The sequence below is a fragment of the Actinia tenebrosa genome, unplaced genomic scaffold (genome assembly GCF_029948245.1).
Source record: "Actinia tenebrosa isolate PJP-AT-01 unplaced genomic scaffold, QUT_ActTen_1.0 PGA_scaffold3__52_contigs__length_22856419, whole genome shotgun sequence".
Classification (NCBI taxonomy): domain Eukaryota; kingdom Metazoa; phylum Cnidaria; class Anthozoa; order Actiniaria; family Actiniidae; genus Actinia; species Actinia tenebrosa.
In genome coordinates, this window is record NW_028292580.1 from 17,585,831 (window position 1) to 17,598,687 (window position 12,857).

General features: G+C 36.1%; 3 protein-coding genes and 1 pseudogene across 3 annotated transcripts; 1 reads left to right on the forward strand and 3 right to left on the reverse strand.

Moving 5' to 3' along the window:
• Window positions 1-605: 605 nt before the first annotated feature.
• Window positions 606-1,454, forward strand: LOC116301610 (histamine N-methyltransferase-like). The gene has a single exon (XM_031710697.1). The coding sequence runs from the start codon at window positions 606-608 to the stop codon at window positions 1,452-1,454; it is 849 nt and encodes a 282-aa protein (XP_031566557.1).
• Window positions 1,455-1,698: 244 nt separating this feature from the next.
• On the reverse strand, window positions 1,699-3,693 carry LOC148908774 (zinc finger MYM-type protein 2-like). Its single transcript, XM_089035420.1, has 2 exons — window positions 2,952-3,693; window positions 1,699-2,862 (listed from the first exon to the last, which is right to left on the reverse strand). Exons 1-2 carry the CDS (start codon window positions 3,386-3,388, stop codon window positions 1,893-1,895), a joined length of 1,407 nt encoding a protein of 468 aa, XP_088891546.1. The 5' UTR covers window positions 3,389-3,693; the 3' UTR covers window positions 1,699-1,892.
• A 2,385-nt stretch (window positions 3,694-6,078) lies between these two features.
• On the reverse strand, window positions 6,079-7,005 carry LOC116301611 (histamine N-methyltransferase-like). Its single transcript, XM_031710698.1, has one exon. The coding sequence runs from the start codon at window positions 7,003-7,005 to the stop codon at window positions 6,079-6,081; it is 927 nt and encodes a 308-aa protein (XP_031566558.1).
• A 1,503-nt stretch (window positions 7,006-8,508) lies between these two features.
• Window positions 8,509-10,803, reverse strand: LOC148908775 (octopamine receptor beta-2R-like; annotated as a pseudogene).
• Window positions 10,804-12,857: the final 2,054 nt, after the last annotated feature.

Here is a 12,857-nt window from a genome sequence, read left to right on the forward strand (position 1 = left end):
TAGAACGTTCTTGGTGGCCTCCCACATCTCCGTCATTCTTGGCCTCTTAAATGAGATTGCAGACGTACTTGGCAATTAGAATATTTTCTTAGCTTCTTATGCATGTTCCAGTAATACGCACTATATTTTGAGCACGTGCCTTTTTAGTCTCTTTCTCGTCTGATCTAGAGTATAGTAGCTTTGTTGTAACCCATGGATTCCTTGTTCCTCTGGATATCAGCGACGCTTGAAAACAAAAGTAATTCGAAACGGATTTTATCCTATACCAGTGCGCGCAATTCGCCTATAGAGGCAAACCACACATCCGTGATTAGTACAAAATGAAACCGTTGAAAACAAAATATATGTTTAGTGCTATTTATTTTTTCTGCTATTTCACGGATATATGGTTTGTAATATTTTTTATTAGTAGCAGCAAAGAAAGTAGTCTCCCTCGCATCCGTTTTTAGTGTCGGTCGGTCGGTGCTTAAAATCCCATGATGTGATACTTGATTCCTGTGTGCCTATTACATACCGTATCAAATGTCTCGTCAGAGGATTTGTCTGCTGTACAAAAAAATTGTTTCTTGCGATACATAAAGCTCCGATCCAAAAACCACGCAATAATGAACTTTGTTCATAACACTAGCTATGTTCAAGGCTACAAGACTTATCTTAAAAGATCTAACCAAAGAGAAGCCAATATTTCTTGTCTACAGCAACACATTCCAGCAGAATTACAAGAGCTAGAACTTGGTAAAGGCAATCCGAGGTTCAGCATACTCAGTATTGGGGCTGGAGATGGTTTTATTGATCAGGAAATACTGAAGTTTGTACGAGTAGGATATTTGAACGCAGGCGACAAACAGTTGCAAGAAGTTGAGATCCTGAATACAGCGGTTGAACCAAATACTGCGTTCCTTGGCCAATACAAAGAATCCATTGAAAGGCCATCTGACGAGACAAAAGGTCCTTCAAATCAAAGGTCAATTCAGTTTGATCTCAAACCGATGTCATTTGAGGAATACGCAAAGAGTAAACACGATCAAAACCAGTATGACCTGGTCCATGCCATACACAGTCTATACTATGTGGAGAGCATGGAGTCTACATTGAAGCATTGCTATCACAACGAACTGGGAGAAAAAGGATTGATTGTATGTCTGCTTGGAACAAAGTCTCATTTCGCTATTTTAACCAAATTTATCCTAAAGAAATTTCGACCTGAATACCGAATACCTTCAACCGGTACTGCTGAAGATGTCATACGCGTAGCAGAAAAGAATTTCATGAAGTATAAAAAGGTGGTTGTTGCTTTCTCGGTTGACGTGACAAGCGTTTTCGACCAACGTTCTGAGGAAGGAGGTCATCTGCTTGACTTTAGTACACTTGAAGATAATTATCATCAAACAGCCGACCCAGATGAGCTCAAGGAGATTTTGAAGATGTTTCTCATACTCATTAATTATTCATGAGGTAACTAGCCAATCGATTACCTCGTACCTGGTCACATGATGTATCTTGAAACTAGGTCAAGTGTCTTAAAGCCGGGGAGGGTTTTGATATCAGCAGGGAAGAGGTGGGGCTGATGAATTGGAACAAAAGAAATTAATTCAGTCGACCAACAACTGGATCAAAATTAATTCAGTCCAAGGACTGGAACAAAATTAATTCAGTCCAAGCATTGAATCAAGTCAATACATAGAAAGATGAAAACAGAAAATTTAATTCATCAAGCATTTATTTCAGAAGTTATTACCAATAAACTATAATCAATAATAGTTGCAAATATACTCAACACTTCGTTTAACAACTTACTTAGATATTAATGAAATTTCAAAACAGTTTGCTATCGTAAACTTAGCATTTTCTATAAGTATAAATATAAGTTTTAGCATTCATTCAAGCGCAAGCTAGATTTTGAACTGGTTGATTGTAACATTACAGTTGCCAGATATATTGATAGGCCCGTCAGAAGAAAAGCTCCAAAAATTAGAACATGTATTTTCATTTAACTGAGCTTCGTGCTCATAACCAGTGATATCATTAAATATAGATTTTAATTCATTGATATCAAATACAGGCATTTCTATATCATTCTTAATTTCACTTCCCTTAATTTCATTCTTTGACTCAGATGAAACCTGTTTTGGCTGAGCTGGTGGGTTCAAAATGTTAGAAACTTTTTGCTCCTGCTCCTTGCTACTTTTTTCATATGCCAAAAGAGCATCACTAACGTGACCACTTCTGCTTCTTATAAGCTTTTCGTCAACACTTGCATTAAACAGTTTGCTAACACATGTAACGCGAAGACTATGGCTAGTTTTCCTTTTACTGCCAATTGCCAAGCACAAACTAGGAAGAATTTCATTGAGAGTATGAATTCCTACAACACAGTTTTCGTACGCAAATTTTCCGTCCTTATATGGCTGAAAATAGAAACCTTTTGCTTTAACACGAAGATTGTTTACGAGGTCAAAATACCGATTATAAATCTTAACCAAGCAACGCTCGTGGCTCTCATTGCCCTTTTCGTGGCAAACATGTTTAATCACTCTCGCTTTCTTTTTCAAATCTGCTATGCCACCATGAAATGTTTTGGAAGAATTTTCACGATAAATTATGGTATTATCGCCTTCTATTTCGATATCGCTAATCCTTAATTGCCTATGTTCTTGAGAACGCATGCCAAATAGTTTACCATTATAAAAGTACACTGTATTAAGCAAAATCTTAGCTGTTGACTGGCCTAGTACTCCTTTCCTCCACATCGTCTCTTCCTCTTCTTCTGTAATCACCTCTTTTTCTTCCTTTCTATTAGTAACCCCTTCGGCGTGAACACTTTTCATCTCTGCATCCAGAATTTTTCTCAGTCCAGAAAAACTAAAAGAAAAACGTTCAGTTAGAATAATATAAGGTTTTATTCATGTGCAAAGTAAAGCAAATAAACAGAAAGTTTCTAATTAACTCACCACATGTTAGACTTGTCAAGCATATTGACGTCGTTTCGGTTTTTCGACTCTAGGTGGCGTTTAAGGCTAGCGATAAGCTGATAAAGCGTACGAGCAGGATATGGCGAACCTTTCTTGTTTGCTGCTTCTTCAACAAATTTGCCAAGCCAGAAGTTTAGGGATGGAACTGTCATAGTTTCCCATGCCTCAATATCCAAATTTTGAATGCTCTCTAGCGAGACATCCATGGAGGTAGACTCCAAACTTGCCACTTTGTTTTCTCTACTTTGCCTCCATTCTTCAAAAATATTCACAGCCCAGTTATTCTTGTAACGGGTTGAAATTGGCACAGCTTTTTGCAAAAGTTCTTCTTCTTGGGCTTGACTTTTCACTTTTCGAAAGCGTTTTAAAGGTAGAAGCTCCGCTTCTTCATCGCTGTCTCTTTGACGAGAAGCCATGTTGAAATGAATACATTCAGAGAAAAATAACTGCTATTTGCATAAGTAATTCAGATAGCATTTATCTTAAGAAATCCCAAAGGACGAAAGCAAAATAAAACCATTACAAAACAAAAGATTGTCATTATTACAACTAGGTGAATGGAGCGAAGATCATATACAATGAAATAAATACAAGATAAAAACAACATCCCTCCCGAATAATTAATGAGTATGAGAAGTCATTTCAAATCCTCCAAATCGGACTGGACGGGATTTCAAAGTCCTTGCAATTAGTTCCAGTCCTCGGCTTCGCCTCGGACTGAAACTAATTGCGCGGACTTGAAATCCCGTCCTGTCCTCATTGTCGGATTTGAAATATTACTTCAAGACAATTCTACTGAAGACTGTAATGGAAGGATGATTGTAAATGCAACTAACGAACTTATATTTATTTATAAGACTCCATGAAGGGACTGAGTAGGAGTGAGCCGCACTAGCTTGGATCAAGCGTCCGGCTGACAGTGAATAATGGCGATTGCTAGGTAGACATCAAAATTAATACAAACGTGTATCTAGGGTGCTTACTTTAAATCAGGCCATCCGATTTTATTCAATAAGAAAAAGTTATTGAATTTACGAATTGTGAAGTTATAACTTCACAATTCGTTACATCAATACACTCTTCCTACCAGAAATAACCTTGTCAAGTGGGGTATTTCTTTATTTCTTCTGATTGTTCGTTCTGTCTATCATCTGAATCTCTTCTCCATGTTGTGGCTAGATGTAAGTCTTATCTTGAACAAGGTCGCTTCACTTGGAGACACCACTCCATTCTACAATTTCTTCCCAAAATTGTCAAAGATTCTTCCTTGTTCATTGATCTTCCTGGATTCGAAAGCTCCTCATTCAGAACTAGTGCCAATCATCGTCCTGATCTTTTAATAACAACCTCTGATAAATGCCTGTATATGCTTGCACTAACAGTTGGTTTCGAGTCAAATCTTCAAAATAACTCATCCCGCAAATAATCTAAAAATAAAGATGTGATGGACCCTCTACGTAAGCAGTTCAAACAAGTTAAACCCACAAATCTGTCTCTTAGTGCCTTGGGTGTGTTTGCTAAAGATGCTCAGTATATAAGATTAATTTCTCGAGATGCTAAAATTCTTTTTAAAAGGTTTTGATGAAAAACATGTAAAATATGCTGTCAGAAACATCACGAACATTGCCATAAGAACGACTTATTTCATTTTATTGTTGTAGAAACAAAGAATGGAATATCCTGACCTAATGAAGTATTAAATATTAGCCTTATTAATATCTATCCCCCATTTGCCATCTATTGTCATCGTAACAATCATTCGAATTATATACAAAAACTAAATGTTTAATCAAGTAGAAAATTCAAGTAAAAGATTGTAAACTACCTGGGAAGCGAGGTTTACAATTGTAAGAAAAACGTATAATAAAGTTTTCATTATTCTTCGTTATTGTTCATTTTCATTATTATTATTATTATTAGTATTCCAACTATACTAATAAAAAAAACAGTTTAACAATCTATAGAACAAGTCACAATAGATATAATAAAAGAGCATCATATATCATATTATTATACCTTGGAGAAACAAATCTTTAAATCTCTTATTTTTCTCTAGAAGATAAGAATGCACGCCTACTTTGTGGCCAAAAAAGGTTGTAAAAATCTTAAACAAACTCTTAAGCCAAATCGTCATGTGGCTCGATATATTAACCGAGCAGTTTTGCACACGATTAACGACAATATAGACCAATGACTACTAAGTGTCGACGATATTACCACTGATCTAAATGCCAGTATTCATTACGAATTTAAAGGGGACTGACAAACTTATCTGATATTATTATAATATTATTTAATATTTATTTTAATTTTTTTAGTGTTTATAGTTTGTCCGTACTTCACCATTACTACAGTACACATATTCAAAAGCAAAATAAAGCATTGCTGTAAACAGTAATGGAACCACAAAGCATTAGAACGTACGCGAATCCTAGTGGAAATGCGTACTGCATGCTCCAACAATTATCGGAAAAATGACCAGGCAATTTGAGATTTTTACCGGCCCAAAAATCGCTCACACCCTTTTGTAGCTCACACCTCTTTGTAGCTCACACCCTTTTGTAGCTTATTCACATAGTGAGGTTATTTTGGCTATACGCGCTAACGCTATTTCCAGTCACCTCTACGGAATGTGCCCGATTTGTGTTTAAGGCTCGGTATTTGTTCAAATTAGAAAATCATTTTGAAATGATATTATCTTTATGATATGACCTTTAAAACGATATACGGTATTAGGGGGTTTTATTGAACGTGTTGCGTAGAGAGAGTTTAAGAGAAGCATACCCCTGAAGGTCTCCAGTAACCTTAAATCAACAACGAAAATCACTCAGATTAATTTCTATGCAACAACTGGTTGGTAGATTTGTATTTGCTGTTTATTTTTTATTGAGGTAATGAATTATGTAATTTTATTTGGTATATAAAGTCGGTAAAAGTCATATATAGCTCAGTACTGGTACATAGTGGCCACGCAGCGTGAAGCATTCCGTGACGACCCTTAGAGCGTCTACGTGAAGGCTAAAGAAGTAATAGCATATTTTCTTTCACTGTTGTATTGTTTATATAAGTGGTCGGTAATTCAACCCACAATCATTTTTATAATCGTTTATGAAGTTTTATAAACCAATATAAGTTCGTTAGTTCCACTCACAATCATCCTTCCATCATCTTCTTCAGTAGAGATGTCTTGTATCTTCTTCAAAACCTCCTTGACCTCATCTGGGTCGGCTGTTTGACGATAGTTCACTTCATGTGTACAAAAGTCAAGCAGATGACCTCCTTCCTCAGAACTTTCATCGAAAACGCTTGTCACGTCAACCGAGAAAGGAACAACCACCTTTTCATACTTCATTGAATTCTTTTCGGCAAAGTGTATGAAGTTTGCAGCTGCATTATTCCTGCAGAGCTTTCCTTGGCGTTCAGAACGAAATTTCTCTAAGATTTTACCTGTTACTGCTGGTAAATTGGAATTGTCTCCAAGCAGGCATACAATTAATCCTTTCTCTCCCAGTTCGTTGTGATAGCAATGCTTCAATGTAGACTCCATGCTCTCCACATAGTATAGACTGTGTATGGCTTGGACCAGGTCATACTGGTTTTGATCGTGTTTACTCTTTGCGTATTCCTCAAATGACATCGGTTTGAGATCAAACTGAACTGACCTTTGATTTGAAGGACCTTTTGTCTCGTCAGATGGCCTTTCAATGGATTCTTTGTATTGGCCAAGGAACGCAGTATTTGGTTCAATTGCTGTATTCAGGATTTCAACTTCTTGCAACTGTTTGTCGCCTGCATTCAGATATCCTTCTTGCACAATCTTCAGTATTTCCTGATCAATAAATCCATCACCAGCTCCAATACTGAGTATGCTGAACCTCGGTTTGTCTTTGCCAAGTTGTAGCCTTTGTAATGCAGTTGGAATGTGTTGCTGTAGACAAGCGAGGTTGTTTTGTTGCTGATCCGTTGCATTATGATAAGCTTTGTAACCAAGTGTATAGCTATCTATCAAAGTGAAGTCGGCTACTTCTGCCATGATCATTTATTTAATGATTTTAAAGGACTTTAAGAATTCGGTCAATTTGTTCTTAAAATGGCGTTAGTCGTGCGTCGTCAAAACGGTGGACCCCCAAATTTGGACCCCTATATGGACCTTTCTGGACCCCTATCTGGACCCCCTTAAAATTTTTAAAAAAATGAAAAAACAAACAATTAATCAAACAAACAAACAGACAAACAAATAAATAAATAGATAAATAAATAAATAAACAAAAGAAAATTCGTGAATGGATGGATTGATATATATATTTAAAACAAAGTTGAATTATGAAATATTTATTCATGGATGGCCTGTGTAGCTTTTTACTGTGTAGGGGTGGGATGGGGATGTACACAGGCTATATGGACAATGTCACGCTGAAGGCTAACTTATCCCGCAGAGCATATATCGAATCACTATATCGTTATTATCACTAATACTTAAAAAAAACTACAATGATCATATCTCTTGTCAATGAATTGAAATGTTTCAACGTGTAGGTTGAATTGTTTTATTCACAACGTTTAAGATAAGATAATTTTTGTCTAGTTGATGCGTGGTATCTGTGACATTTGACAAGACAAACATTTACTACATCCTGGATTAGCCGGATTAATATCTGGCAGTGATTCTCATGTTCGGGTTTTTTTTTTTTTTTTTTTTTTTTTTGCTTTTTTGACGTAGGGTTAGGGTTTTTGACCAAGGTAAATTTACCTTGTAAAACATCGGTCACACTAGAAATCTACATTTTAATATCGTTATATTTGGGAGTTTCATCGTGTTAAGAAAAACCCAGCGTAACCGCAACCAATAAATACCTTCAGTTTGTGCAAACAGCAAACCGTTCGAAAGCTAAGGTTAGGTATGCCTCCATTAGATAATTGATGGGGGGGGGGGGTGGGGGTGTGTGTGTGGGGGGGGGGGGGGGGGTTGCAGGGATTTTGGTTGCATAATATTAATTTTTTGTCTGAACCCTTAGTAGCTAGAATAAGGTATGGATATAGACACTGTGTTTATTGAGTATGAATCAAATTGTGACTTTCTTTCTAACGTTATGGATTTTTTGATATGAAGCTAAATGACCCCATTTGTTGTCAAAAGCGATAGAAAATATCGATAAAAGCGGCATTCCAAAATCGTCGAACGATTTTTTTCTAAATGAAGTCACTAAAAGATGTATCCTTTACAAATATTCTCCTTTAATTTCATATGCATTGAAGGGTTTTAAGGCAGTCAAATAAAAATAAGTACGCTCACAACTATTTTCGCTCACGGCTGTTTGTTGATTATTCACGCTTGCTTGACTTCCGTGTTATTCCTTGTCGCGTGCTGTTAGTACTTAAAAAATTGCTGTAAGTTATTAAAAAATAATTCTTAACCGAGAAAACCCTGTGAAGGTTGAAAGTAACCTTAAGATATTTAAATGGAAATTACGGTCAAAATTTAGTCAAATTTGAAAAAAAAATCAATATATAAAATTTTGACTTTAAGACACCACGCAAGATTGGAGATGACTTTGATATTTCGGTCGCCTAACTGCTAGCCATCGCAACTTTCGAAATCTACTTTAGATTCCTTTCCAAAGTTTATAAAATCTCACGGATAGCAGAAAGTGACTATTGAAGAAGGGCAAAGGAATGGGCTTCCTGTGTTGAGCTTTCTTCTTATGGATCAGATCAGTCCCGTAACCGACCGAAACTTAATTCCTCACCCAAAGATGGTGCCTTCAAGAGAGCCAATTGTAAAGAAAAAGACGGAGAGCTGGCAATAAAAGTTTAAAATTAGAGTTGTTTGTATATATCCATCAAGCCTTTGCCATAAAGCATAATTTTGGATCTCTAATTTGCTTTTTTTAAAGGCAGTTTTAATTGCAGGTGTTCAAATTGGACAGTTATCAGTGCCCTGAGTTAAATATTGGGGAATCAAAGATAACGTAGTTTCAGTGCGACTGCCTCTTCTTTTTTTTTTTTTTTGGATCCTCTGGTCCGATTTCGCGGCACTCGGGATCAAGTTTGATCAATAATCAAAACAGCTTTTTCTGTGCTCCGTTTACTAATAAAGCATGCAAGTGACGTGAGCACGAAAGAAGTGTAAGGAGTTGGCTCGTGCTTCTCACACTTCTTGAGTTACGGCGCTTCCTAAGTGCTTTATTACTGAACAGAGCACGGAAGAAGCTGTTTTAATCTTTTTATTATATCGTTACCAATTTTATTTCGGTATTGAATTTATTAACGCAAAAAGAAAGACGGTCACAGGATCTAGCAGCACTTCGCGCGCGCGGATGGCGTCAGCCCTGTGATCCGATCACTAATAAAGCACAATTTTCGACTAATCAGCGCGCGCGTACTATCCTAACTATATGATAAATATAGATACATGGATTGATTCGAATGTTTTCTCCACTGGTTCTCAAACCCTACTCAAACCCTAGCGAATAGGCAGAATTCTCATTCGATCTGTGAGTTCCCTTGTCTTGACTTTGATCAGCCAGTTGATCAGCTTAGAGATTGTTTCATGGTGTCGATCTGTGAGTTACCTGTGTCCTAACTTTGACCAACTCAAAACTTGTTTTGGTGTTCGATAAAAATGGTTTATAGGTAAGATCATTTCACAGGTGGCATTCAAGAATTAGTACTGATGTTTGATGCTTGGGATTTATTATGAAAACGGAATTGCACCCAATTGCTTCTTTACGTACATGACGACTGCTTGTTTTTAAGCTTTACTTGCAACTGCAATCAATCGATAAAACAGCAGCTGTGTTGCTATGGTTTCGGTTTATCAGTTGTCTTATCCTCACTGGAATCAGACCAAGTAAAGGAACCTTAAATTCTTTATTGGAAAACGTATAGAGAGCCCAGTTCAATGCAGAACTAAAATAAGAAAGCCATTTCGCAAACATCTCGATGTACTGTTTATAGGGATATGAGTCAGAAAGTGTGGCATCAACAATGTGATAGATAGAAAAAGGAAGGCAGAATATTGCGAAAGCACCTAGCAGAAAGCTGATTGTTCTTTTGGCTTTGCTGTTTCTGCTTTCTCTTAATTTCCTGACGGCATTACTGGTAGTGGTGGAAGGTAGTTCTTGATGATGCACCTTTTGGGATTGCATTTTAGCTATGCCAAGAATACGGATATAAGATACACAGCAAACGATGAAAGGCAACACGATGTTCATGAGCAAAAGCAGGACTGACAATTCAATAGAAGAAACTTTAAATATAATGCATTTGTTTGGAAAACGCTGGTCAGAGATTTTGTAAAACAACACAGCACTTCCAAAACTAAACACCCATAAACAAGTTGCAAAAAAACACGCGGTTCTTATTGTGAAGTGAATTTCTTGTTGTAAAGGTTTTTTTATAGTCAGATATCACTCGACGCTCATGGCAGATAGGCTAAAGATCGATACGGTGCCAAACCAAACATACAGCGACTGCCAAGCTTTACACAGTTGTTCTCCCAAATGCCAATGAGGATATTGTAGAAGAAAAACGACTTCTAAAGGGAAAACTAGAATTGCAAAGAGTGTGTCGGCGGAACACAAATTCATGAAGAAGACATTGCTTGCTTTCCTGAGTGAGCTATTTTTGAAGAACACAACAAAAACCAGACAATTGCCCACTACTGTCAAAACACTGTTTAGTAGAGTAAAAGAGATTCCAAGGCTTTTGAACCAAAGAGATAACGATTTTTCATTCGATGATGGAAATACAATAGACTCATTAGAAAAAGATGAGCTTGCCATGAGTTTGGTAAGGAGCGATGAGCTCGAGGTAGCTGTCTTTAAGTCAGGGTAACTTTTCCAACTGAAGAAGTATACGTATACCCGCTCAGCTTGCTGACCAGATATGTAATATAAATGATAATTTACCAGCTGTCCTTGCCAAAAATACAAATGACTCTTGCATAAAACAAGTTTGTTCAAGATACGAACAGGTATTATTAAATACTTGCCATGACTCCAAGCGTAATTATCGAGAACTAAAAAATTAAGAACGCAGATGTTTCTTTAACAAAGACCAATTTCAAACATTATGCTTATCAATCTTCTTTTTTTTTATATATATATAGTTTTTTTTTTTTTTTTTTTTTTTTTTGAGGTTTTTTTAACCTTGTCGAAATTGATCACTTCAATTCAATTCAAAAACTAAAACCAAGCAGAGCTCAAATTAATGCTTTTATTCTTTCCCTCCAAAGCTATTAACTTTTTAATACATAGTTCTTAATTTTTTTTTTCTTTTCTCTTGTTAAATATTCATTGTCACTGAGAAAAGATAGAACAACAATGAAGACCGGAATACGTTCGTTCTTTGTGTAAATGCTTTATGATTTTACTGCATTTTGTTAAAAAAGTCATTGGGTAGTAATTAAAAAAATGGTAAGTAAATATCAAAACTGAATATGTCATGGCCGCAATGATTACTAAAGGCATAGATTAACTAAGGTAATTTTTACTCTCTTTTTTTTTTTCACTTCTCGACGCTTTCCCATTTCCTTTTCTTTCCGTTTTATTCTTTTAAGCGTCCTCTAACTTTCCTTTGGTTTTTTTCTCTTTGTATTTTTTCTTTAAATTCCGACCCCTTTTTTAACTGTTCAGTCCAACGTTTCTAGTCTTTTCTCCCGTTATTTTCACTCTTCTAATCCCTTTTCTTTCTTCTTCTTATTTATTTATTTATTCATTTCCTAGTTAACTTTCCTTTTTCCCTTCCATTTCCTTTCCTTCACTTTTCTCTCGCCATCCATTTCTTTCTTAACACCTTCTTTCTTTCTCTTTAATTTTACTTGACCTTTTATTTAAATTTAGCAATATTACAAGAACAAATATACCAAAATCGAAGAGGTCAATCTAATTTAAGATCCTGTGTTAATAACCTCCCTCTTACCCCCTGACATGATGAAGTAGTTTTGCTTCCCACGTATAGACAGCTTGTCAGGAAAGGCATTTATACATTAATGATCATAATCCGATGCGTGTATGGGTCTGTTTAACATCCATAAATCTCCTTCCCTATGCAGAGTAGTATCAAGTTGACTCCACTTTTTTAGCTGTTCTTATTAATTCGTATCTATCTTAATGAGTATTACGTCTCTTTGCTGCCATGTTCGTCACCTTTCCTTCCTTCCTTCCTTCCTTCCTTCCTTCCTTCCTTCCTTCCTTCCTTCCTTCCTTCCTTCCTTCCTTCTATTTAGTTCTTTCTTTCCCCGTATTGGCGGCTCTAAATCGCACATTCTGTATCGTGGTTCTCCTATTTTCCAATTCAAATAAAGATAAAAGCGAGGAAAGTTATCCTGATTCTCTTGAGATTCTCCCTACCAAACATTCGTCTCCGGCCCTTACTAAGCCATCGGCAGAAAGTGGACGAAGGCGTTTTCGTAAACTTTGTTTTTATCAACAATCTACTATCACTATCCAAAGAGTTTAAATTTTAGATGAAGTTTAAAAGAATTTTATTGTTTAAACTGTTTATGGCTGTTTTTTTTTTCTTATTGTTATTCCAATGCATTTGAAATTTCATGCTCAAGTACATATTCGAATAAATAAGTAACTTACGCATTATTTTTTGTTAAAAAGGCTATTATGATCGTCTAAAAGTATACTGGGATTAAATTGAGCATTCTACTTTGTAACACAAGTCGTCAAGAAAAGAATAAGTGATTCTACAATTTCTTTGTCATTCAAACAACTTCAAATTCAAATTTTCTTCGAAGTGTAATTTGAAAGAAAACAAATTTTGTACGATATTTCTCACTTACCTGAAGCAGAAATTGCAAGATATATAGCTTGTAATTTCCCTTATCCTTGTACCACATCGCCAGGAAATAATATGTGTCAAAAAAGTTGTAAA